The following is a 26,251-nucleotide window of genomic DNA, read 5'->3' as shown; positions in this document are numbered from 1 at the left end:
ATTCAAAGAATTCAGATGCATAGATTTGAAGGCCAGCAAAAATATTAGCTCATCTAATCTTGTACGACGCAGGCTGGAGACAGATAGGTATCCCTGCACTGACCCAGGTGACTGGGTCTGCCTCATATCTCTTCCTGGCATCCCGTCTTGATTTGAAGAGAGTGAGAGACAGAGAATCCATCACTGCCCTCGGTCGTTCCTCCCAGTGGTTAGCCACCCTCGCAGCTCAAAATTCATGGCTTGTTTCTCATTTGAGCGTGTCTGGCTTTAATGTCCAGGCCAACAAATTTCGTGTGAAGCCTTTCCCTGCTGGGTGCCAGAGCCTTTTACTACCCAGTGCTTGTCTCCCTCGTGGCACTCATCCACCGGGGCCAAGCCACTCCTCAGCCCTCTGTTGACAAGCTCTGAGTCAAGCCTTTGCTTCAGCCCCTGAATTAATTTTGTGGCTCTTCTCCATTTTTTCAGCCTCTGTTCTGAACTGAGGAGAGCAGAAGAGGAGAGGCCATCCCGCCCCGGCCTCACCAGTGCTGTGTACGGGGGTCAAACCGCCTCCCACCCGACAACTCCCATCTTTAGCCCTCCCAGAATGGCAGGAGCCCTGGGAAAGGCCGGTGTCACCGGAGCCATGGGATGAAACTGAGCATGGAGAGAACTGAGAACGAGCCACAGGAAAAAACATCATAATGCTGAAATCTCGCCAGCAGCAGCGTCCCCCAAGGGAAGCGGCAAGAGGCCCTGGCTGGAGCAGTTTAACATTTCCGTGGACCGCACGCCCTGGAGGGAACAGCCCTGTGCAGGCCCACCGGCTGGGCATGAAGGATCTGCCGATGGCCCAGCCAGTTCCGATCTCGCATCTCTGCAAAGCTTCTTTTCCATCTTGATTCCCTGAGGTCATCTCGTCTCCCTTTTGCAGGTCCTGGCAGGGCCACAGGGAAGTTTAAGCAAACAGTTCCCTCTCTTGGGCCTGGATTTACAGCTGGCACAAGGGAGGTTGTGTTTCCAGGGAGTAAAAGGGGATGGGGGGGCTCTAGTTTGGGGAACGGGGGCGACTTGGGCCACCATAGGAGGTTGGAAAGGGGAAGAGACACGAGCAACACAGGGGTAAGGGAATCTCCTTTAACCAGCCTTCCCCGGGTCTCTGCTCTCAGGGGGAGCTGGGGCTAGTGGGGAGACACGACCTCCGTTGTGCCAGCTGTAACTCTGGGCCCAAGAGGGACCCGTTTAAACTCTCCCACGTCTTCTGGTTTCTCTCTGCCTGCCTGGCTGGTTTCTCCCAGCGGGGGCCAAGCCTTGCACACCTGGCCAGGGGGCAGGGAGTTTGCTGCAGGTCCAGGCCAGCCTAGGAGGCCAGATATGGGAGTGAGGGCAAGCCGCTCAGCAGGGAAGAGGGGAGGGGAGCCCTTATGTGGCAGGGGAGAAGGATTTAGAACCACTGCCCGGGGCGGGGCGGGAAGGGGGGGGGCCAAGCCCCTAAGAAAGCAGAGCTGAGATCCGGGCTCATAAATCTGGGCTTCCAGAGCACGAGGCAACAGGTCCCTGAAGCTTTCCCTGTGTGATCAGAAATGTTCCCTCCCCACCCCTTCTGCCCCATAACTTGCCCCAGCCCAATAAAGTCCCTCATCTCCTGTCCCCTCTCCAGTCTTGTAACACATCTCCTGCCCCATAACTCCACCTACCCCATAATCACCCCTTCCAGTCTCCTGCCCCATAACTCCACCTACCCCATAAGCACCCCTTCCAGTCTCCTGCCCCATAACTCCACCTACCCCATAATCACCCCTTCCAGTCTCCTGCCCCATAACTCCACCTACCCCATAATCACCCCTTCCAGTCTCCTGCCTCATAACCCCACCTCATCCCCTGCCCCATAACATCCCTGCTGGTCTCCTGCCCCATAACCCCACCTCATCCCCTGCCCCATAACCTCCCTGCTGGTCTCCTGCCCCATAACCCCACCTCATCCCCTGCCCCATAGCCCCCTTCCAGTCTCCTGCCCCATAACCCCACCTCATCCCCTGCCCCATAGCCCCCTTCCAGTCTCCTGCCCCATAACCCCACCTCATCCCCTGCCCCATAGCCCCCTTCCAGTCTCCTGCCCCATAACCCCACCTCATCTCCTACCCCATAGCCCCCTTCCAGTCTCCTGCCCCATAACCCCACCTCATCCCCTGCCCCATAGCCCCCTTCCAGTCTCCTGCCCCATAACCCCACCTCATCCCCTGCCCCATAGCCCCCTTCCAGTCTCCTGCCCCATAACCCCACCTCATCTCCTACCCCATAGCCCCCTTCCAGTCTCCTGCCCCATAACCCCACCTCATCCCCTGCCCCATAGCCCCCTTCCAGTCTCCTGCCCCATAGCCCCCTTCCAGTCTCCTGCCCCATAACCCCACCTCATCCCCTGCCCCATAACCCCCTTTCAGTCTCCTGCCCCGTAACTCCACCTTATCCCCTGCCCCATAATAACCCCCCGCCGGTCCTAAGTCCTGCCCCCTCCCCTATCCTGCAGCTCCCACCACTCCCCTCTGCCCCACAGCTCCTGCGCTCCCGGCGCTGCCCCCTGGCGGCCGCAGGCGGCTGGGGAGGGCGGTCCGCTCCCAGCCCGGCCCCCTGCCCGGCCCGGCTCCGCCCCCGCTCCCGCTCCCGCACCATCCCCGGACTTTAACTCCTCGCCAGTCTGTCGCCCCTCTCCTGCCGCCGCCGCTGTGCCCGCATCGGGGCCATGTGAGCCGGACCGAGCCGGGCTGAGCCGAGCCAAGGGGGCAGCGCTAGCGGGGCCGGGCCGGGCAGACAGAGCGGAGCCGCCCGGGCCCGCGGCCAGCATGGAGCGCAGGAAAGTCTTCGTGGTGCTCGATGTGCTCTGCGTGGTGGTTGGTAAGGATCCCCCCCCCCCCCCGCCCGGCCCGGCCCGGCCCGGCCCGGCCCGGCCCGCTCCTCCCGCCCCGTCTGGACGGGCAAAATCTCTGACCGGCTCGGGGCCAGTTGGAAAACTACCGCCCCCCCCGCACCGCTGCCAGCTGGGTAGCCCCCCCAGGTGTGACCCCCCCGCCCCCGCCGTGTAGCCCCCCGCCTTCACCCCCCCCCCCCCCCCCCCGGCTCCAGCCGAGCTTTGCTCGCAGCTTTTCTGAGCCGGGCCCGGGCCCAGCTCGCCTCGGTGCCTGACGCCTTCTCCGGCCGGCCCGGCTCCAGCTGGCCGCATGTCCGGGCTCTGTGCGGGGAGGGGTGGAGCCGGGGGTGGCCTGGGAGGATGGGGGGTGGTTAAGGGGGGCTCCCTTGCCCCTCTGTCGCTCCTGCCCCTTCCCCACCTCCTGTGGGCGAAATTGTTTCCAGTTCCCCAGACCCCTCCCCTGTCTCCTCTGGAGAGCGGGGGCTGGAGGGCGCCCTGCCAGTGGGTGACCCAGCGCCCCCCGAGGGAGCCCTGCCGAGCTGGGGGCACAGCCCCATGGAAGCAGCTCACAGCAGTGGGGCAGGTGCCATGCTGGAAGGCTGAGGGAGTCGGATCTGTGCCGTGTGGGTGAGCCATGGGCTCTGGGCAGGACCCCCAGCCAGCAGCCTTTGCCCCCACACGCCCCATTAGCCAGCCAGCTCCAGGTACGGCATTTATGGCTCAATACAGGAAGTGGCTTCCCCCGATTTCCCGGCGTGGGGCCTCTGCACAGGGGCAGGTGACAAGAACCAGCCGCCTTTGCATCCGTAAGGGCCTTGGCACAGGTGGGAGCGCTGGCACCGCGCCAGCAGAGAGCTTCTCCTGGCCCAGGTGCTGGGGAAGGCCAGCAGCATAGACCTGTGGGTCACCCACCTGGGGGTGGGGACCCCCTAGACAGCCCGGCCCTGAGGTAGAGCCTTGATTCAGGCAGGTGCCAGCGGGGATCCTCTTCCAAGGGGCAAGTCAGAAAAAGGGTTTTCGGGTGCAGGCTGCTGACCAGTGCAGGGTTGAATTAGAGCAAAGCTGGGAGAAGGTCCGTAAACACCAAAGTCAGGCAGGGACGGTGGCCTCAGGAGGCCGCTGGCCAATGCAGAGCTGAAGGGGCGTCCCGGCGGGGAAGCTAGCAGGGCTGGGGAGACTGAATGTGCCTCAGAGGGGAGGGCAGCGGCATGGAACTGGTGGGCTGCAGAGGAATTGGCTGGCGCAGTCAGCCAGCGCGTTGCTGCGGGGGGCTGGACTGGGCTTGCCGAACCAGCGGCCTTGCTCGGTGTTTTTAGCCCGTTATGGCCGCTTGCTGGCACCCTGCTGGCCCTGGCAGACACGAGAGCCAGGTCTGGGCTGGATTTTCGGCAGTGAGGTCATTCTCCCCCACCATGCACCCGTCTCCCCAGATCTCACGAGACTCTAGCAAGGCCCGCTCCAGCACTGGCATCCGCAGGGCCTGCGCCCCCTTGCCAGTGCGCCTCCACCAGGCCCTGGAGAGAGGGGGGGCAGGATAGTCAATCCTCCCTGGCAGCTCCTCCTGTACCTGGACAATGTGAAGCACTGAACAGAGACCTGGCGATATCATCTCACCCAACTTCCCTTTGCTGCCAGCCTGGCCTTTGAACAGGCCCGGCAGGGAAAGGCTGCATGTCCCAAGCTCTTCCACGTCTTAGTTTTAGCCGAATCACACGCCCGTCGCAATGGTTACGAACGGTGCACTTTGCACAGGCGTTGGGCTGTAAACGTAGCGTCATTTTTAGCTCCCTCCCTTGTCCTCTTCACTCTCTGAGCGGACAAATGCTGCCTCAAAAATAGCCACCCAGGAGTCCGTAATTAAAATGCCTTAAAATAAAGCACAGGTCTTAATTTCAGTTTGGACCTCCGCCGGCATCCGTGTAAACCACCGGTGGAAGGGCCGGGCCGAGGGCCCTGGCTTTGTTTTGGTCTCTCTTGCGTGGCTCTGAATTTAATCCACAGCCACTAAAAATATCCTGCGAGGAAATTGGGGCCTAATTTGAGCCGCAAATGAAGGTCTTTCATATATTTGTAAGAACCCTCTGTGTTTACAGTTCACCTGGAAGCCCTGTGCCGGGGCGGGGCGGGGCAGGAGCAGGAGCAGCAGGCCTGTTGCTATTCCCCACCCTCCCCATTGTTTCCACTGGAGAAAGTTGCAAGGGAGAATTTAGCAGGCTGCTGGAACCAGCAGGGTGAGATTTTTGCCTGGGCAGGAGGTGTGCCCGGGCCTGCAGGCAAGGGGCTGGCTCCCGGGAAGGCAGTGGTGACTCCCTGGGTGCAGAGTTTTCCCCACCTCCTTGATTTTGCCTTTGTGCAGCAGGGAGAAGACACAGCTGGTGTGTTTACCCACAGAGGCCTATCAAACAAAGGGCCGATGGAAATGGTTTTAAAGGTGGAACTTGGGAGATAAGTCCCTTTTAAGGTGGCCCAGGGCCTCCAGCTTTGGGTTTTCATGCAGGCCCCTTGGCGTTGGTGTAGGGCTGGGACCCTCTGCAGGCTGCCTCGGCTGGGCTGGAGGTGGGTGCAGTGCAATGGGCTTCGGCAAACCAGGCCTTGTCAGCACTAGGATTTCAATGGTACAGCTGCACTAGTGCAACCCCCTCGTGGACACACACTTTGCACCAGTAGTGCTTATCCTGGTGTAAGACACGGCTATCCAGAAGGCAAAGGAATGTCTCGTGGTGGTTTCGGCGATGGGCTCGCCTGCCCCTATCCCATCTCTCAGCTGTGTCCAGCCTGGTGCAGGAGTTAAACTCCAGAGCCTGGATGTGCAGAGAGTAACTGAGCCAGCCAGCCCCTCCAGTCTGTTCTGTAGCCCAGAACCGACACCATGCACTTCCTCCAGCCCGCTCCTTGCTTCTTAACCCTCGAGGGCCCATGGCTGGGCTCCCGGAGAGGCTGCAACCACCGCAAAGCTTTAAAACAAACCGGCTTTACCTCCTGCCAGTCCCCAGCTCTGCCTCCGATGCCTCGGTGCTGGGTCCCATAGCTGGGAAGGCTCCTGCAGCCGGAGAGAAGTGTGCATGATCCCGCAGCCGGTCTGCACTAGGGTAATGTGCACTGGTGTGACTTCATCCGTGCGGCTATATCAGTGCAAGCCCCTAATATGGACACTGCCCTGGTGCAAAATGGGGCTTGCACAAGTGCAATGTATGCTGGCAGTTGACAGGGTAAAACTAGTGCAAGCTCCACCTTGAACCAGGGCAGCGCATCCCCTCTGGGTGGTTGCCCTGGTGAAAATAGTAATAAGCCCACCCCAGTAAGGACAAGTCCAAAATATTAAACCAAATGGATGCTGGAGCCTTGTCCACACTTGGGATCTCAGCCAACAGCAGAGCTGCATCAGTGCAAACCTCTGGTGAAGAGCCATGTGATGGGAACACCGTATCCTTGTCTTAACCAAAGTGTAAGCTTTGCTGGTGCACCTTGTGTGTTCACGAGGGGCTTGCACTGGTGCAGCTGCGCCACTGGCTGAAATCCTAGTGCTGAGAAGGCCTGGTTTGCCGCCTCCAGTTGGCTGCTGGTTCCTCTGCGAACGCTGCTTGGACGGAGAAGCCCCTCTGCTTTCCAAGTGCTTATAAACCACCTTGCAAACGCCTGGCAGGTTCCAGGGACCAGGCCCAACAAGGTGCCGTTGAGAAATGCAGTTGGCTGGAAAGTTTCACTGAACTTGGAAATGGAATTTTTTCTGACGTTTCTCCCTCTTCCCCCCCCCCCCCCCGCCCAGCTGTGTTAACGGGCCCTGTGTATTCCAGGCCTAGTCCATCCTTGTGGCCCGATGCAGACGGAACCAGCCTATCAGCCACAGCCCCGCAGTCTGCCCTCTGTGACAGCGACACTGGGCTGCTGGCCGGCCAGCTTCCCCCACTTGCTGCACTATGCACGGGCCAGGACGGGGCATGCGGGAGAGGTGCCAGGGCGCCGCCCAGATCGGTCGGGGGGGGGGGGCATATTCCCGCTCGAGGGGGTAAGTGGCCGGGGTGGCTATTGGAGCATGACGCTCGGGGCGCTGCGCCAACACCGGGGAATGCAGCAGGCTGGCTGTGGGACCCTGTCACAGCTGGGGAGTGGGCCCAGGGGGCTCTAGCCCAGGCAGGGCCCGTGGTCTGATCCTCTCGCTGAACCCTTCCCTTCCCAGTTATCCTCCAGTGCTCCCCTACCCCCCGCCTCGCCCTTGGTAAGGCACCGTCCCCTGCTGGGGCAAAGCCTGGTGTAAGGGGGCTGCAGCAGAGACTCGGCTCCCAGGCATCCCTGCAGGCCGAGGGTCTCAGGCTGGGCTCGCCCGGCATGCCAGGCAGGTGGGTGCCTATAGCCATGGCCGCCATGCGCTGCCTCGCTGGGGCTAGTGCTGCTGCAGCCCAGCTGGCTCTGGAGTGGGGATGTGAATGGTTAACTGGGTGATGCCGACTGGCTACAGTTCACCCTGACCCCCCGCCCCCGTGTAAGCGGTTAACTGGTAAAACACAACACTTAACCGGTTCCATCCCTCCTCTGCAGCGGCTCTGCTCTGCTGCGCTGGGCTCACGCCCTGCCACGCTGGAGCTGCTGCTCTTTGCCCGAGGCGCTGGCGCGTTGTCCCCTTGCACCTCCGTGGCAGCAGGCAGGGTTCAGGCCCTTGGGTGCAGGGCCCTCCCTTCCTGCCCCGCCTTGGCGCTGACTCGCTGGTCTCCCGTCCGTCTGAGCTGGCACAGAACCAGCCCCGCCCTGCCGGCCATGCGCCCGTGGCGATGCCGCGCTCTGTGTGCGTGAAGGGGAGCAGCCCCTTGAGACACAGACCGGGGGTGACTGCGGAGAGACCGGCACGGCCCAGCCCTGCTGAGACAGATGCAAACGCGGAGCATGGTCTCCATGGGGAGCGGCTCTGCTGCAGGGGTCCCCCCACAGGTCTGAGCCGGGGGTTAGCGCAGGGCAGTGGCGGGACGCTGCAGCATGGTCTGAGCCGGGGGAAGGCCTGCAGGGGCCAGAGAGGGGCGAGGGAGCCCCCAGGGTGCATGCCGAGCCCCCAGGACATGCACCGTCTGTCCCACAGCTCGAAGCTAGTGCAAGCGGCTTGTCCTTAGCACATGTCCCTCCCCTGCCCCCCAGCCGGGTTCCTGCAGCCCCAGGTAATTGCGGAGAGGCTGCCAGCTGCCGCACTAACGACCGCTTGCTCATCCGCTGGGGCTGCTATTTTGGGTAAAGCCTCGGGGCCGGAAATGGGTGTTTGTGAGCCAGCTGGCTGAGGGGCGCGGGGGAACCTGCGCTGGGAGCTGGCGGTGCGGGCGCTCGTTCCTGGGGGCGTGCTCCTGTTGCGGGCAGAGGGGGCGGGGCCCTTCCGCCCTGGCAGGCAGGGACTGTCCCGTCCCGTCCCAGCTAGGCAGCTGGCACTGGCACGGTTGGATGTCGGGTCACCCCAGCCCATTTTGAAAGGGACAGTCCTGCGTTTAAACCGCCTGGGGGTGTCCTGACTGCTCTTCGGAAGGGGGCAGCGCGAGGTCCTGGCACCCAGGTTCCTTCAGTGGGCCCAGTCAGCCCGGTGCTAGTCCGGCCGTTGGCGCCGTGTGGCGCCGCTCGCCTGTGAGCGCGCTCGGAGCCGTGTGCCTTGTCCCAGTGCCCGCCGGCCGTTGGGAAGCAGGGGCCGGGCCGGGGCGGGGCGCTGGGCAGTGCTGGCCGGAGGGCGGCAGCCCTGGGGCATCTGGAGGGTTGAGGCGGGCAGAGACTGGCGACCTGCTCTGTTCGGTGAGGAGGCAGGGGCCAGCCGTCCCCCAGACGGGGGGAGCCTGAGGCCGGCTAGGCCGCGGTGCCTGCTGGGGAGAGGCTGCCTGCGATCCAGCTCCGCACGGTGAGGTTGAACTAGGGGCGTTCGCTGGGGCCCCGCTGCCTCCCGGGTTTACGGGTGTTGGGGGGCCAGGGCCCCGGTACAGTTGTCCCTGCATCAGCCCTGCCTCGGGCGGCCCGTAGAGCACAGGAGGCAGGCGCAGATGAGAGGGGAAGCCAGGCCCCAGCTGGGTCAGATGTCACCAAAGACTCCTGGGGAGCTGGTATCATGTTGGTGCTGGGGGGTGCCCCACCTCCTCCGGCCTCTGCCCAGCCTGCCGGTGCCTTCCCAGGTCTTTCCTTAGCGCCCCTGCCTGGGAGCAGGGGGTGCGTCAATGGGGAGATAGGGGCTCGTTCCTGGTCGTAAATCTCCCCTTTTTCTCTTCCCCTCCACCCCAGCGCACCCTCCCCCCCCCCGCACCCCCACAGCGAGGCTGCGGCTATGATACAGGGCTGGCCATCAAAGCCTCCTGTGTCTGAATCCCACCTCCTCCCATTGATCGTGGGCAAGCTGGTTCCCCGCTCCGGGCTTCAGTTTCCCCATCAAGCCCCTGCTGTGCAGGGTTTTGTGTGTACCTGGAATCCAAGTAGGCAAGACAGGTAGAGATTGGGCGAAAAGTTGGGGCCTGATTTTTACAGTTGAAGAAACTAAGGCAAAGTCAAAGTGACTTGCCCAGGGTCATGCAGAGAGTCTGTGACAAGGCTGGGGCCTGTGCCAGCGGAGCACCCGAGTAAACACACACGGCCTGAGTTCTGCGCTGCGGGTTGGTGCGGAAAGTTGCTTGGGGCTGGGTTGCAGTTTGGGCTCTGCAGGTGGTTGTGTTTACAGCAGTGTCCTGGCTTGTCTGGCAGCTGCCAGGGCCTGATAACGGGGCTCTCTAATCAGCAGCAGGCAGGGGAGCAGATGGGAGGGGGCTGAGCTGTGTGGCCCAGGGGCTGCCTGCAGCCGGCTGCTTTTGCATCCCTGGAAAGCAGAGTCCTTCTGTGAATCAGGGCAGCTGTGACTGAGGTTGTGGCCTCCCTGAGGGAGTGATTGGGCCCATCCCCTCCAGGCCGTCCAGACCCAGGACTAGAGAGGCCTTTAGAACGGCCATACCGCTCCGTTTCCCTGCTCCAGGCCTCAGTTTCCCCATCTGGCCCAGGACCCTGTCTCCGATCTTGGCTTGGTGCTGGCTAGTTCAGGATCCTTCTCCGGGATGCTGCTCCAGCCTAGCAGTGCATCCGCGCTGGATCGGACCCCGACTCTCCTGTCTGTGAATGGCGGGGGGGTTGTATGTGACGTGGGGCTGCCTTGCTCCCCCTGGGTCCCCTCTGGCTATAGAACGGGGGCTGTGTGGGCAGCGAGGGCACGCCCTTCCCCCGCCTCTCACCTCGTCCCCCAGTTCAGTCCTTATCTGTGCGCCCAGCCTGCCAAGGGCGTGGAAACACCAGCTCCTTCCCCGGAGGCTGCCAAAGAGCCATGGGCCCTTCCAGCCAGGGCCGGCCCCCTAGAAGGGAGGACGCTTGGAATCCCACAGCCGATCCTGGTGGGGTGGCTGGCGGCTGCACCCCGGGTTCTGGTGCTGTTGGGGGGAGGGGAGCTCCCCGAGCCCAGCTGGGCCAGGAGCCGACCAGTCGCCAAGTCAGCCGAAGGGACTGGGACAGGTGATACAGGCTGAGTTGGGGATGTCCGCGTGGAGACGACTGGCTCCCCCCCAGGGACTGTCGTGTAATCACTACAATGTGGTGCAGTTACACGACTGTTCAGTTACACGCTATCTAACATCCCTAGCTGGGCACTGCCCTGCTCTCTGGGGACGGGGGCAGCAAGGGGGGGGATCCCGGTGGAGAGGGAGCCCCCTCTGGCAGCGGCAGCCTCCCTGACACCCCCTCCCTGCTTTGCCTTCAGCTGCCCTGCCCTTCGTCATCCTCACACTGGTGAACTCTCCGTACAAGCGCGGGTTCTACTGCAGCGACGACTCCATCCGCTACCCCTACAAGCCAGACACCATCACCCACGGGATCATGGCCGGCGTCACCATCACCTGCACCATCCTCATTGTAAGGAACCCGGGGGGCGGGCTCCCGGCGGGCTCCCCCCCTCCCCTCCCTCCCCCCCCCCCCCGCCGAGTTCCCTACACTGCCTTGCTCTACCCCAGCCTCACCGAGCTCCCGCTCCAACCAGCCAGCCCAGCCTGCGCTCCAAGGGCATCCTGGGCCCCTCGAGCAGAGCCAACGGCTGGTCCCTGTGGGGAGAAGCAAGGGCAGGAGTAACTCGCAGAGCCGCTGCCCCTGCTGGAGCATCCTCCAGACCCAGCATCTCCCTCCCTCCTGCTGGGATTGGCTCTGCCATCCTTGGCACGCAGCGCCCAGAGGTCGTCCAGAGCAGAGCCAGCATCCGGGGCAGGTTCCCGGCTGCTCCGTCCTCATTGGCTCTCCCTTGGCGTCCGCAGGTCTCCATGGGGGAGGCCTACCTGGTGTACTCCGAGCGCCTGTACTCCAAGTCGGAGTTCAACAACTACCTCGCCGCCCTCTACAAGGTGGTGGGGACGTTCCTCTTCGGCGGGGCTGTCAGCCAGTCCCTGACCGACCTGGCCAAGTACATGATCGGCCGGCTCCGGCCCAGCTTCCTCGCCGTCTGCGACCCCGACTGGTCCAAGGTGAACTGCTCCGTCTACGTGCAGCTGGAGAACATGTGCCGGGGCGATGCCAGGAACGTCACTGAGTCCAGGTGACATGAGGGAGCAACCTCCTGGGGGGACTTGGGGCCTGGTCAGATCCTGAGGAACGCCCCCGCCCGACTGAGCTCCACTCCGTGGACAGGGCCGGCCGGCCAAGGAGACAGGGACCCTCCTGGCTGTTGGAAGCAGAGGAGCTGGGAAGGGAAGGACAAGTGTGTGGCTGGGGGGAGGGGCGGGACAGTCTCGCTGGGCATCAATCTCATCAGAGTTGGAGAGCGTGAGGGGGGTCCCATGGGCTTGTGGGAAGCCTGGAGGGAGGGTGGGAGTCTCCTCCTGATCTTGGCCTTTGTTCATCCAGGTTATCCTTCTATTCCGGACACTCCTCCTTCGGGATGTACTGCATGGTCTTCCTCGCAGTGAGTGTCTCGCTGGGGGTGCATGTGCGGGGGCAGTGGAGTCCAGTGGGTAGAGCAGGGGGGAGAGGGGTACAGGTCAGGACTCCTGGGTTCTGTTCCTAGCTCTGGGGGTAGGTACCGATCAGGACTCTTGGGGGAGGTGTGATGCAATGGGTAGAGCACTGGGAAGGTGGGGGGCAGGACTCCAGTGCCCCTGACTGAGTGAACTTGGGTTAATCCTTGCCGGGGACCAAATGGACTGGTACGCCCTGGCCCGCCCTTCTTGCCCCTGCTGGAGGTGTCGTGCTGCCCTGCATGGTTCTGCCCTGAGCTTTTAGGCCCCTGCGTGGGGTCTGCGTGGCGGTCCTGGGGGACCCCCCCCAGTCACTGGGCTGAGGGCAGTGCTGGGGTGACCGACCGACCTTCCCCCTCTCCCCAGCTGTACGTCCAGGCCCGGCTGAGCGGGAAGTGGGCCCGGCTGCTGCGCCCCACGATCCAGTTCTTCCTGATCGCCTTCGCCGTCTTCGTGGGCTACACCAGGGTGTCCGACTACAAGCACCACTGGAGTGACGTGCTGGTGGGGCTCCTCCAGGGGGCGCTCATTGCCGTCCTCATCGTAAGCGCACCGAGCCCCGCCCCTCCACTCTCGCCTAGGGGAGCACAGTTGCCGGGGTGGGCGGGAATGGCTGATTGCATGACCGTGACCTCCAGCAACAGGATGAGCTCTGAATTCCTGCCCAGGCTCTGAGTCTCGGTTCCTGCGTGGCTGCCAGCTGAGGCTGCTCGGCGACACACCGGCCAAGCCAGCGGCAGCCGTCTGGGATGCTCTAAGTATTGCACCCACCCACCTTCTCCACTGCAGCACTCCGTAGGGTCCCAAAGCAGGACGAGTCGGGCCCTCTGGGGTCTGTTTCCAGTTCTGCCAGTGACTCTCTGCATGCCCTTGGGCATGTCACTCAGACCTACATTTTATTGAGGCTGCTGCATGACTCCAGTGCTGCCGAGTGTCGCTGCATAGGAGCTCTCAAAGGGGCTGCTGGATGCCTGGAGAGGTGCTCCTCGATAGACTTCTCCCCTAACGCCTCCTTCTCTCCTTCCTTCCCCCAGGTCCGCTACGTCTCTGACTTCTTCAAGCAGCGCCCCTCTCTTCCCTGCGAGGAGAAGGACCCGGAGCGCAAGCCCAGCTTACCACTGACCACGAGCGACCCCGACTGCAACCACTACAGCTATCGGGGAGCTCCCTGAGCTGCGGGGGCCGGGGAGGCAGTGCTGCTGGACAGACCCCAGGCCTCGCCAGGCTGCCTGCCAGGGCTTGGGGGGAACTGGGAGGAGCAGCTTATCTTGTTAATTGGTTCTGCAGCTAATGAGTTCCTTATTACTGCACGGTGCCCTGGCACCCTCTGGGGAGAACCCAGCAAAGACTTTTAATGCTCATTTGGCCGATGGCAGAGAAATCAGCCCTGTGGTCGCGGGGCTCCGATCCCTCAATGAGTGGGTGGGAGGGGGGCTCTCCAGCCCTCTGCATGGAAAGAGGAGATGGCCCAGGGGTGGGAGTGTTTGTGACGCAAAGAGCAACCCCCCCGCGAAGCCTGAGACTGCACGATGCCGAGCGCGTCTATATCCACGTCGTCTGCCGACGGCTCTTCGCTGGGACGGAACCAGGAGGGCGACGCCCCCGGCACGTTGCTGGACTTGTGAGCTGGGCCCGAGCTCTTCTCTGCATCTGGATCGGATCGTTAAAATATTCCTAGTGAGCCGCAGCTGATGCAAGGGATCGACACACGGCGAGGATTTGCTCCCGCTGACCTGGGCCCTGCTGGGCTGCCGCAGGGCGGGAGCGAACGGCCACATGAGAGTTTGCAACGTGCCTGCTTTGTGGGGTGAACCGGATGCTCCGTAGGAAATGCCAGGGGTCAGACGTCTCAGCTGATTCTTTTAATGGGGGATGGGGTGGGTGGGAATCCTTCTGGGATAAAGCAGATAAATTGCAGTGTGAAGAGGGTCCTGGATTCTGGCCCTGTGAGAGGGCAGGAGGTGGAGCAGGGAACATGCTCACAGCCTCGCCTCCGCTGCGCAGCTGCCTTCGGCGCCGAGGGTACTTGTGCCTCTTTTAAATGATATAAATTTTCATAACGATGTGTTTTTTGCAGTCAATGCATTTACTTTTCAATTAGATCATCCTCAAAGAACGGCCGTGTCCCAGCTATTCTTTTACTCCAGAGCTGTTTGTGGCCTCAAATACGCAGGCTTAAAATGGGTTTTGTTTTGTTTTTCAAAGGGGGAATCTTTGTGAAGCCCCAAGTTAATAGAGATGTTTGCATCAAATTGCACGTTTTGAACATTTCAGTGGGAATGGGGTTTGGGTTCTTAACGTCGCCCCCTCCCCCATCCCTTGTTTTGCTGGCTTTGCAGCACAAGCGCCAGGAAATTAGGCTTGGGTGTGTGCGATCTACTGTGTATTGGAGAGCGTTCGTCTGTATGGTTGTTCAGGAACTCCTCCTAAGCAGTAAGAGCTAGGGCCTTCGAATTCAGTACCCAGCTTCCTCGCAGCACCACGGAGAGGAATATACGGGCGTGGTTGTGCCAGGCCAATGGGATTGCTTCTCATAAAACCCTACAGAAAAGAGACAGAGTCAGCAGGCAGGTGGAGGGGGTCCCCAGCCAAGACTGCCCGAGCCTCCCACTCCCCAGATGCCTTTAGGGATGGGGGAGGCGGGGGGAGAACCTCCCCAGATTCATACAGGGACATTGCTGGCTGGTTCCCTTCATCAGGGAGCGAGGGGAAAGTGCAGTTTGCTGCATTCCTCACTCTGGCTGGGGAGTGCAGGGGGCAGACAAGCTGTGCGCTTTGTTCTCATTCCCTGCCAGGGACATGACGGGGAAGAGCAAGCAGCCCTGATACGAATCTCCAAGGGGGAAGCATTCTGGGCGAGGGGTACACCCAGACCCCTCCTACACCCCCAGCCCAGAGCCCCTCCGGGTAAATGTGCTAGAGTGGGCGAAACCGACCAATTCTGACTGGCCGCAGCTTCCTGACAATCCCAAAGGAGCGAAATGCGAATGGGAGGAAGCGAACGTGGGCTCTGGCCCTGCGGCTGGCTAGCGAGTGGGAGGAAGCGAACGTGGGCTCTGGCCCTGCGGCTGGCTAGCGAGTGGGAGGAAGCGAACGTGGGCTCTGGCCCTGCGGCTGGCTAGCGAGTGGGAGGAAGCGAACGTGGGCTCTGGCCCTGCGGCTGGCTAGCGAGTGGGAGGAAGCGAACGTGGGCTCTGGCCCTGCGGCTGGCTAGCGAGTGGGAGGAAGCGAACGGGGGCTCTGGCCCTGCGGCTGGCTAGCGAGTGGGAGGAAGCGAACGTGGGCTCTGGCCCTGCGGCTGGCTAGCGAGTGGGAGGAAGCGAACGGGGGCTCTGGCCCTGCGGCTGGCTAGCGAGTGGGAGGAAGCGAACGTGGGCTCTGGCCCTGCGGCTGGCTTGCGAGTGGGAGGAAGCGAACGGGGGCTCTGGCCCTGCGGCTGGCTAGCGAGTGGGAGGAAGCGAACGGGGGCTCTGGCCCTGCGGCTGGCTAGCGAGTGGGAGGAAGCGAACGTGGGCTCTGGCCCTGCGGCTGGCTTGCGAGTGGGAGGAAGCGAACGTGGGCTCTGGCCCTGCGGCTGGCTTGCGAGTGGGAGGAAGCGAACGGGGGCTCTGGCCCTGCGGCTGGCTTGCGAGTGGGAGGAAGCGAACGGGGGCTCTGGCCCTGCGGCTGGCTAGCGAGTGGGAGGAAGCGAACGGGGGCTCTGGCCCTGCGGCTGGCTAGCGAGTGGGAGGAAGCGAACGTGGGCTCTGGCCCTGCGGCTGGCTAGCGAGTGGGAGGAAGCGAACGTGGGCTCTGGCCCTGCGGCTGGCTTGCGAGTGGGAGGAAGCGAACGTGGGCTCTGGCCCTGCGGCTGGCTTGCGAGTGGGAGGAAGCGAACGGGGGCTCTGGCCCTGCGGCTGGCTTGCGAGTGGGAGGAAGCGAACGGGGGCTCTGGCCCTGCGGCTGGCTAGCGAGTGGGAGGAAGCGAACGGGGGCTCTGGCCCTGCGGCTGGCTAGCGAGTGGGAGGAAGCGAACGTGGGCTCTGGCCCTGCGGCTGGCTAGCGAGTGGGAGGAAGCGAACGTGGGCTCTGGCCCTGCGGCTGGCTTGCGAGTGGGAGGAAGCGAACGGGGGCTCTGGCCCTGCGGCTGGCTAGCGAGTGGGAGGAAGCGAACGTGGGCTCTGGCCCTGCGGCTGGCTAGCGAGTGGGAGGAAGCGAACGTGGGCTCTGGCCCTGCGGCTGGCTAGCGAGTGGGAGGAAGCGAACGTGGGCTCTGGCCCTGCGGCTGGCTAGCGAGTGGGAGGAAGCGAACGTGGGCTCTGGCCCTGCGGCTGGCTAGCGAGTGGGAGGAAGCGAACGTGGGCTCTGGCCCTGCGGCTGGCTTGCGAGTGGGAGGAAGCGAACGGGGGCTCTGGCCCTGCGGCTGGCTAGCGAGTGGGAGGAAGCGAACGGGGGCTCTGGCCCTGCGGCTGGCTAGCGAGTGGGAGGAAGCGAACGGGGGCTCTGGCCCTGCGGCTGGCTAGCGAGTGGGAGGAAGCGAACGGGGGCTCTGGCCCTGCGGCTGGCTAGCGAGTGGGAGGAAGCGAACGGGGGCTCTGGCCCTGCGGCTGGCTAGCGAGTGGGAGGAAGCGAACGGGGGCTCTGGCCCTGCGGCTGGCTAGCGAGTGGGAGGAAGCGAACGGGGGCTCTGGCCCTGCGGCTGGCTAGCGAGTGGGAGGAAGCGAACGGGGGCTCTGGCCCTGCGGCTGGCTAGCGAGTGGGAGGAAGCGAACGGGGGCTCTGGCCCTGCGGCTGGCTAGCGAGTGGGAGGAAGCGAACGGGGGCTCTGGCCCTGCGGCTGGCTAGCGAGTGGGAGGAAGCGAACGGGAGCTCTGGCCCTGCGGCTGGCTAGCGAGTGGGAGGAAGCGAACGGGGGCTCTGGCCCTGCGGCTGGCTAGCGAGTGGGAGGAAGCGAACGGGGGCTCTGGCCCTGCGGCTGGCTAGCGAGTGGGAGGAAGCGAACGGGGGCTCTGGCCCTGCGGCTGGCTTGCGAGTGGGAGGAAGCGAACGGGGGCTCTGGCCCTGCGTTATGTGCTGGGGAGGGTTGCATGATGGCTTTAGGTGTGAGTGAGTTTGCTCTGCTGTTTGAAATTTGAATCTTCAGTTTCAGCTGCTGTGGCAGTTGGGACTGAGTGCCTGACCTTTGTTCCTTTGATTGCCTCTGATCAGCCTTCCCCTGTGTGACTCAGAGGGGCAGGCCTGACCCAGGAAAGCAGGCTTTAAAAGCCAGAGGCAGAGTGACCAGTTTGAGAGGGAGTTTGACAGAGGGAGGCCTACGATGGTCAGGAAGACCCACAACACCTGTGCCAGCTCTGCTCCTGTCTCCTCCACCTGCGCCTGTAGCCAGACAGAGCGCCTGAGCATGGATGCCTCTACCCAGATCCTGGTGTGGTTTTGCAGGGACTGTGGCTTGCAATTCCCACTTACTGATATCCAGGCTGGGAGGACCAGCCAATGTGAAAGGTGCCTGCTGGAGGAATCTCTCAGGCAGCAGGTGGGAGAGCTACAGGAGGAGGTGGCCAGGCTGAGGAGCATCCGAATCCTTGAGCAATTCCTAGACAGTGTTCATGAGGAGACAGCTGAGGTAGCTGTCCCAGTACACAGGACTGCAGACGCACCCCTGGTGGAGGAGGAGACGGCTCAGGGTGGACACTGGCAGCTGGTTACTTCTGGCACCAGGCCATGCTCCACCCCTGCTCTGAGCCCTCCAGCCGTGGTACTAGGAAACCGTTACGCTCCTCTTGATACAGGAGATAAGGAATCACCCCCTACACCAGAGGAGGAGAAGCCCCGTACCCCCAAGGCTGGGCCATCTGCTGCCACCACTGCGAATAGGAAACGTAGGGTAGTGGTGGTCGGAGACTCTCCTGAGCGGGGCGGAGGTGCCCGTCTGTCGCCCTGACATGTCATCTCGGGAGGTTTGCTGTCTGCCGGGGGCCCGTATCCAAGACGTTACAGAGGCATTGTCGAGGATTATCCGGCCCTCTGACTGCTACCCCATGCTACTCAGCCATTTGGGCACTAATAATACTGCGAGGTGCGACACTGAGCGGATCAAGAGTGACTACACGGCTCTGGGAGTACGGGTGAAGGAGTGTGGAGCGCAGGTGGGAGTCTCTTCGGTCCTTCCTGTCAAAGGTAGGGGCCCAGGCTTTGAGAGTCTCTGGGTTAAGCTAAAAGGGGTAAAAAACAAGGGTGATGTCATGCTAGGGGTCTACTACAGGCTACCTACCCAGGCGGAAGAGGTAGACAAGGCTTTTTTTAAACAACTAACAAAATCATCCAAAGCGCAGGATTTGGTAATGATGGGGGACTTCAGCTGTCCAGATATACGTTGAGAAACTAACACAGCGGGGCACAGACTATCCAATACGTTCTTGGACTGCATTGAAGACAACTTTTTATTTCAGAAGGCTGAAAAAGCTACCGGGGGGAAGCTGTTCTAGACTTGATTTTAACAAATAGGGAGGAACTGGTTGAGAATTTGAAAGTGGAAGGCAGCTTGGGTGAAAGTGATCATGAAATCAGAGAGTTCATGATTCTAAGGTATGGTAGAAGGCAGAACGGCAAATTAGAGACAATGGATTTCAGGAAGGCAAATTTTGGTAAGCTCAGAGAGCTGGTAAGTAAGGTCCCTTGGGAAGCAAGATTGAAGGGAAAAACAACTGAAGAGAGTTGGCAGTTTTTCAAAGGGACATTATTAAGGGCCCAAAAGCAAGCTATTCTGCTGCGTAGGAAAGATAGAAAATATGGCAAAAGACCACCTTGGATCAATTAGGAGATCTTGCATGATCTAAAATAAAAAGGAGTCCTATAAAAAATGGAAACTAGGACAAATTACAAAGGATGAATATAGGCAAACAACACAGGAATGCAGGGACAAGATTAGAAAGGCAAAGGCACAAAACAAGCTCAAACTAGCTACAGGCATCAAGGGAAACAAGAAGATAGTCTATAAATATATTAGGATATGTCTACACTACCCCGCTAGTTCGAACTAGGAGGGTAATGTAGGCATACCGCACTTGCAAATGAAGCCCGGGATTTGAATTTCCCGGGCTTCATTTGCATAAGCCGGCCGGCGCCATTTTTAAATCCCGGCTAGTTCGAACCCCGTGCTGCGCGGCTACACGCGGCACGGAGTAGCTAGTTCGGATTAGGCTTCCTAATCCGAACTAGCTGTACTCCTCGTGGAATGAGGAAGCCTAATCCGAACTAGCTACTCCGTGCCGCGTGTAGCCGCGCGGCACGGGGTTCGAACTAGCCGGGATTTAAAAATGGCGGCGCCCGGCTTATGCAAATGAAGCCCAGGAAATTCAAATCCCGGGCTTCATTTGCAAGTGCAGTATGCCTACATTACCCCGCTAGTTCGAACTAGTGGGGTAGTGTAGACATACCCTTAGAAGCAAGAGGAAGGACAGGGTAGGCCCATTGCTCAGTGAGGAGGGAGAAACAGTAACAGGAAACTTGGAAATGGCAGAGATGCTAAATGACTTCTTTGTTTCAGTCTTCACCGAGAAGTCTGATGAAAGAATGCCTAACATAGTGAATGCTAGTGGGAAGGGGTAGGTTTAGAAAATAAAAAAAAAAAGTTAAAAATCACTTAGAAAAGTTAAATGTCTGCAAGTCACCAGGGCCTGGTGAAATGCATCCTAGAATACTCAAGGAGCTGATAAAGGAGGTATCTGAGCCTTTAGCAATCATCTTTGGGAAAACCACGGAAGACAGGAGAGATTCCAGAAGACTGGAAAAGGGCAAATATAGTGCCCATCTATAAAAAGGGAAATAAGAACAACCCAGGAAACTACAGACCAGTCAGTTTAACTTCTGTGCCAGGAAAGATCATGGAGCAAGTAATTAGGAAATGATCTGCAAACACTTGGAAGATAATAAGGTGATAGGGAACAGCCAGCATGGATTTGTAAAGAACAGATCATGTCAAACCAATCGGATAGCTTTCTTCGATAGGATAACGAGTCTTGTGGATAAGGGAGAAGGGGTGGATGTGATATACCTAGACTTTAGTAAGGCTTTTGATACGGTCTCGCATGATAGTCTTATCAATAAACTAGGAAAATCCAACTTAGATGGGGCTATTATAAGGTGGGTGCATAACTGGCTGGATAACCATTCCCAGAGAGTAGTTATTAACGGTTCACAATCCTGCTGGAAAGGCAGAACAAGTGGGGTTCAGCAGGGGTCTGTTTTGGGACCGGTTCTGTTCAATATCTTCATCAATGATTTAGATATCGGCATAGAGAGTGCTCTTATTAAGTTTGTAGATGATACCAACATGGGAGGGGTTGCAACGGCTTTGGAGGATAGGGTCATAATTCAAAATGATCTGGACAAATTGGAGAACTGGTCTGAGGTAAACAGGATGAAGTTTAATAAGGACAAATGCAAAGTGCAAATGCACTTAGGAAGGAACAATCAGACCCACACATACAGAATGGGAAGCGACTGTCTGGGAAGGAGTACGGCAGAAAGGGATCTAGGGGTTATAGTGGATCACAAGCTAAATGAGTCAACAGTGTGATGCTGTTGCAAAGAAAGCAAACATGAATCTGGGATGCATTAACAGGTATGTTGTGAGCAAGACATGAGAAGTCATTCTTCCGCTCTACTCTGCGCTGGTTAGGCCTCAGTTGGAGTATTGTGTCCAGTTCTGGGCACTGCATTTCAAGAAAGATGTGGCAAAATTGGAGAAGGTCCAGAGAAGAGCAACAAGAATGATTAAAGGTCTAGAGAATATAACCTATGAAGGAAGACTGAAAGAATGGGGCTTGTTTAGTTTAGAAAAGAGAAGACTGAGGGGGGACATGATAGCGGTTTTCAGGTATCTTAAAGGGTGTCACAAGGAGGAGGGAGAAAACTTGTTCATCTTGGACTCTGGGGATAGAAGCAGCAATGGGCTTAAACTGCAGCAAGGGAGGTTTAAGTTGGACATTAGGAAAAAGTTCCAAACTGTCAGGGTGGTTAAACACTGGAATAAATTGCCAGGGAGGTTGTGGAATCTCCATCTCTGGGGATATTTAAGAGCAGGTTAGATAAATATCTATCAGGGATGGTCTAGACAGTACTGGGTCCTGCCATGGGGGCAGGGGACTGGACTCGATGACCTCTCGAGGTCCCTTCCAGTCCTAGTATTCTGATTCTACGATATGATCCAGTGCCTCAGTTCTGTAAAGTTCATTCCCTTGCCGAATACCTACAATGTCAATTTCCTGTTGTTTTTTAATTAGGGTTTTTAACCTGCCTGCCTTTTATATAGGAGGTGGGCCAATGGGGAAACTGCCACCACCACCACTGAGAGGAATTAGTCCTGAGTGCAATCCCATGTTCTTCAATTGACTTAATCTGTGACCTTGGTCACATCACTTAATCTCATTGGGCTTCAGCGGTTTACCAGTGCAATGATGATAACAACACTGGCCTCCCTCACAGGGATGTTGCTGAGACCAATAGATTGAAAATGGTGAGGTGCTCAGATATTGCAGCAATGGGCGAGAGTCACATACCTAAGAGAAACCAGGAAAGTTTAACGGGTTTCTAGAAGGCAGTTGGCTTCTTGTGGCTTAATGGTTGCTAGAGCAGAGAGGTGTCAAGGCCCCTTGCTAGGCAAAAAGCAGTAACCATGTAAGTTACTTGGCTGTGTGCAACAGGATCAGGGTTGGATTATTATTTTATATCGACATTTTAAAAAGGCCTAAACGCGCTCTGAGAAATGTTTTTTCTTGCATTCCTCTGTTAGTCAGAGCTGAACATGGCTCTTTCCCTTTTGGCATTCAGGCCTGCCATGGAAAAAAATCTCAGTCCAAAAGCTGTGGTTAGGGATGGAAAGTAGGGCTTGCTGTTGGATTTCTTAGTGTGTTTGTCATTGGCAAAGCAATTGGCAGTTTAGAAACAGAAGGGGGTGTTAGGTTGGTGTCCAAACTTGGAAGGTATTTTAAATGCTTCCACAGCTTCCTGGGCTCCTGACAGTAAGAAGCGTAAAATCAAATTATCAGAAACTTGGAACAGTGGAAAGCAGTGCTGAGTAATGGTTAGTGTATCAGGGGTTGAGAAAAACAGTTCAGTTCCTAGCCCTGCCACTGACTTGCTGCATGACCACAGTCATGTCATTTAAGCCCAAGGGTCCAGTATGGAGTAGCTCTTCTCAATGAAGAGAGACGTGCTTTTAGCTGTCTGGAAAATCTTGGCCACAATATCTAATAGTTCATAGAACATTAGCACTGGAGGGGACCTTGAGCGGACATCGAGTCCAGTCCCCTGCTTTCACGACAGGACTAAGCACCATCCCTGATGGATTTGCCCCAGATCCCTAAACGGCCCCCTCAAGGGCTGAGCTCACAACTCTGGGTTTAGTAGGCCAATGCTCAAACCACTGAGCTACCCCTGTCCCGATAATGGATGTAAAATCTTTAATTAGTTAACCGATTAAACCTAATATTTCACTGGCTGGCCGGGCTGGAATGCCCCCTCCCCCCGTCATGAGCACAGGCTGCTCCGTGGGGCTGCTGGCTCCGGGCTGGCAGCTCTCAGCCCCTTGTGGGACTGCTGGCTCACAGCCCAGGAGGGGCCCCGGCAGTTCTGGAGCAGCCCTCCACCTGTTGTAGGACCTGGCGGGGGGCTGCTCTCCAGGTACTGGTTGCCCGATAATATCCCTAATCTCCATGCTGTTGAGCCTCATCTGCCTATCAGCCAGAGTTGATGCTACTCTAAAGGTGCAGCCGCTCAAATAGCTTTGCAAAGAGTTGAGCGCCCGGTAGCGCCTTCCAGCAGCAAATTGGGAGGTGGCCGGGCCGGGGGCATCGTTGGAGGGGTAGATGGTGATGGTGATGCCTTGATTGGTGCTGGGATTGCTGACGGCCGGGGGTGATAAGTGCCTGCTCTGGCTTCGCTGGTGCCCTCCAAGGAGTTCAGAGGGAGCCGGAAAGCAGGATCCCGGGGGGGGGGGAGGGGATTGCACCGTGTGTCCTCAGCTGACACGATTCTCTGGGCCTGATCCCTGCACGTCCACCCCCTGGCGCTGGGCTTCAGGAGAGCCTATGTAAAGCCTTCCTCACCAACAGCGGGTTGACGGCAGCTGGGGTGGCAGGCTGGGACAGGACCTGGCTTCAGGTGCTGAGAGCCTGAGAGCACTTTCAGGGGCAGCCGGGTGTGAGACCAGAACTGGCCAGGCGGGGAGGGGCTGAGCTGTGCCCCTCCCTGTGGAGCCCTCTGCCCCCCCCCCCCCCAGCTGCCAAGCGGAGCCGCTCGCGTTTTGCTTCGGGCGCCCCTTGGGCCTGCCCAGATCTGTAAAACGGGGCACACGAGGGAAAAGCGCAGAGGCACCTGCCTGATGTTTCCAGATGTTTCTGCTGCCCAACTAGCTGCAAAGAAACCTGTAAAACAGGCCCCGGGGGGTGATCTGTTATCAGCCAGGTTCCAGTTGGGCCTGTGCTGCTTTGGCTCTCCCTGCTATTCCCTCCTGCCCTACCCATGCTCCCTGCTAGGTGGCCTTGTTCCCTTCCCCTTAGGCCAGGTCTTGGCCATGTGGCCAGACCAGGGCTGGAAGGTGCTGGCCTGGCTATGGTGTTGGTAAAGCTGCCGCCAGACTGGGGGGCATGGTACCCCGAGACGTGCTCTGGCAGCGCGTGCTGGGCGTAGCCTGTGCTGGCGGGGGACGACTCCTGGGATTTCACTGCAAGTCTTGGGGTATTTGGGGGCCCTGCAGTCAGGTGGGGAAGGGGGAACGGAAGCTCAGGGGTGCTTGGGGTGTAATGAAAGTTGCTGCCTTGTGGCTCTGGAGGAACCTGCGACTCAACAGAGCCCCACGTGGCTTTAGCTCCGAGCTCACCTGCTTTATCCAGCCAACCTTGTGGCATTTCGGGGTGGGATTCCTGGGGTGTTCCCCCCATGATTGGGGAGAGCCCATGGCACCAGCTGGGGCTCCGCCAGCCTTGCTCCCTGCCCTGCAGACCCACCGTTAGCCCAGCCCTAGCCGGTGACAAGCCGCTACCCTGCTCCAGCTTCCTTGGGCTTCTCTGCCGCTCTGCTCTGCGCAATGTGGCTGCTCCCTTCCCCCCAGAAGCCACTGGGCTCTTTGGCTGGATCTCTGGAAAAACCAGCTGGGCCACTGCTGAGCCTCTGGCTCTTAAAGGGCCAGGCCGCTCCGCTGGCCTGCTGAGCACTGGGGGGATGCGGGGACGCAGGGTGGAAGCCCCCGGGCAATCCCAGCTGCAGCAGAGCCCCTGGCAGAGGCTGGAGGGGGCCCTGGCCCACCCCTGCAGAGCAGTGAGCGGGGTTCCCTTGCCCTCAGTGGGGGGGGGGGTGGCTGTTGCACTTTTCACTTCTTCTCCCCCAAGGGCAGCCAGGAGGTTCTGGCCTCCCAGCAGGTGGAGGTGGAGCCGCTGAGCGCGGGGCCTGGCCCAATCAAAATGTTCCGGATGGATTTGTGCAAAGTTGGGTAAATGCCGCCAGCACCAGCCTGGATCCTGCTTCTCCCCCTCCACACCAGGGCCCCAGGGGCCAGCCTGGAGCTGCAGTTTGTGGAGGCAGAAGAGAAAAGCAGGTTTCTGACTGGCCGCTAGCCCTGTCCTTACGTCACCCCCCTCTCCAGCAATGCTCTGGGCTCCCAGGCTTGGGAACGTAGCGGCAGGACTCTGCGTGCGTGACCTTGGGCAAGTCACGTCCCTGGGCCGTGCCTCGGTTTCCCCCACTAGCACTGATGTGGGGGCATCCTCTCCATCGGGCACTAGATGGTGATGTCCAGCCAACGCGGCAGGCTGCTCCATGAGCATTCTGGGAATGATGATGCACCAAGCGCCCAGTGGCTCCGGATTCACCCTGGTTTTCCTCTTGGAAAGACAGGGAGTCACCACCCACCAGCTGAGATCCCCTCCCCTAGTCCACGCCCAGGGCTCTCATCCCAACCCAGCCCCATTTAACTTGTTTCCACTCTGGCCCTGGAACGAATGTGGCCGCCCCCGAAATGTGGGAGCAGGGTGACAGCCCTAGCCTGGAGTGTGATCCTGCTCCAAGTCCCAGGGATGTGAATCCATTTGGGCAGCATCAAGGGGGCTGCTCTGCAGTGCTGAGCTCAGAATCGGCCTTGCAGAGCCCGCCTGGGGGCATGCCTGAGGCCAGGGGGATGGTCGCAGCACCACAGGGCAGCTGGGAGCGTGATGACACGGGGCAGAGGGAGCCAGGCTCCTAGACTCCGCAGTTCTGGGGCGAGCTACCCAGCCTGGGTCATGACGCAGGGGCCTGGGACGGCGGCTCTGTGGAGTCGGAGGGACCATGTGGTTTGTGTCTCTCCCCCTTTCAGGAAATGGCTTTGGCAGCTTGTGCCTGCGCAAACCTCCCTCCCCACAAACTACCCCCCCGCTGTGGGAATCCAGTGTGGGAGCGAATGGGTCCTTGTGCGTCCAAACAGTCAGTTACCCCCCCCCCACACCCCGTTGTGTAGCGTGGGAGCACAGGCCCTGCGGGGCTTCCAGCCTTAAGAGCAAAGACAGGCCCAGCGAGGGGAAGGGATGTGTCCAAGGTCACGGAGCAGTGGCGGAGCTGAGGCTGGCAAGGGCGCTGGAGGGGTTTGTGAGACAGGCCCTTGAGAAGGGGCTGAGACCCACCCAACTCATGTCCATCTAACTGCATGTGGGTTTGCGAAGCATGTTGGGACCCCAGGGCGTGAAAGAAGCCACAGACATATAGCAGCAGGGTCTAGAGGTTAGAGTGGGGAGGGGGGTGGGAAATCAGGAGTGTGCTTGACTCTGACAGTGATTGTGGGCAGGTCCCTTCGGCTAGATCTGTGCCTCAGTTTCCCCAGGTGCGAAGCAGAGTTGATTCTGGCCAGATGGGGCATGAGAGGCTCAATGCTTGCAGAGTGCTCAGAGCCTGTCGAATGGAAGGTGCAGCTCGCCTCACGAGTAGGGCCTGATGCTTCTTTACGCGGGCGTGAATCCGGAATCCCTGGACAAAACTCATTGGAGTTACAGTGGAGGGAAAGCAGGAGGGAATCAATGGACTTATGCTGGAGTCAATCCAGAGTAATTGGCGGGATCGTGGGAGTCATGCCGGGGGGGTGTGGCAGTGACTGGAGGGTCGTGGGAGTTGCGCTGGGGGGACGTGGGAGTGACTGGCGGGATCATGGGAGTCGCGCTGGGGGGTGGGGGACGTGGGAGTCGCGCTGGGGGGACGTGGGAGTGACTGGCGGGATCATGGGAGTCGCGCCGGGGGGACGTGGCAGTGACTGGTGGGATCATGGGAGTCGCGCCGGTGGTGTGTGGGGGGGGGGGGGAGACACGTGAGAGCACCCGGCTCAGGCTCGCTGGCGTTCCAGGAAGCAGAGCGTGGGTGCGACAGGTCAGGCTCCCTGGGGTTCTGCCCCACCGGGAGCCAG

At 59.8% G+C, this 26,251-nt stretch overlaps 2 protein-coding genes across 2 annotated transcripts in view; both read left to right on the top strand.

Moving 5' to 3' along the window:
• Positions 1 to 924, top strand: part of LOC112546408 (granulocyte colony-stimulating factor receptor-like) — a 31,493-nt gene extending 30,569 nt beyond the window's left edge. Inside the window, exon 15 of the mRNA XM_075902565.1 lies at positions 466 to 924. Within this exon, the coding sequence (XP_075758680.1) occupies positions 466 to 477 (12 nt within the window). The 3' untranslated portion in view covers positions 478 to 924. The remainder of the gene's footprint in view (positions 1 to 465) is intronic.
• Positions 925 to 2,637: 1,713 nt separating this feature from the next.
• PLPP2 (phospholipid phosphatase 2) lies at positions 2,638 to 13,963 on the top strand. The gene is made up of 6 exons (XM_075902562.1): positions 2,638 to 2,871; positions 10,608 to 10,759; positions 11,152 to 11,429; positions 11,738 to 11,795; positions 12,214 to 12,390; positions 12,882 to 13,963. The coding sequence occupies exons 1-6, from the start codon at positions 2,820 to 2,822 to the stop codon at positions 13,017 to 13,019; spliced, it is 855 nt and encodes a 284-aa protein (XP_075758677.1). The 5' UTR covers positions 2,638 to 2,819; the 3' UTR covers positions 13,020 to 13,963.
• Positions 13,964 to 26,251: the final 12,288 nt, after the last annotated feature.

The sequence above is a fragment of the Pelodiscus sinensis genome, chromosome 19, assembly GCF_049634645.1.
Source record: "Pelodiscus sinensis isolate JC-2024 chromosome 19, ASM4963464v1, whole genome shotgun sequence".
Classification (NCBI taxonomy): Eukaryota; Metazoa; Chordata; order Testudines; family Trionychidae; genus Pelodiscus; species Pelodiscus sinensis.
Note: the sequence above shows the minus strand (reverse complement) of the source record. Positions and strands in the feature narration are given on the sequence as shown.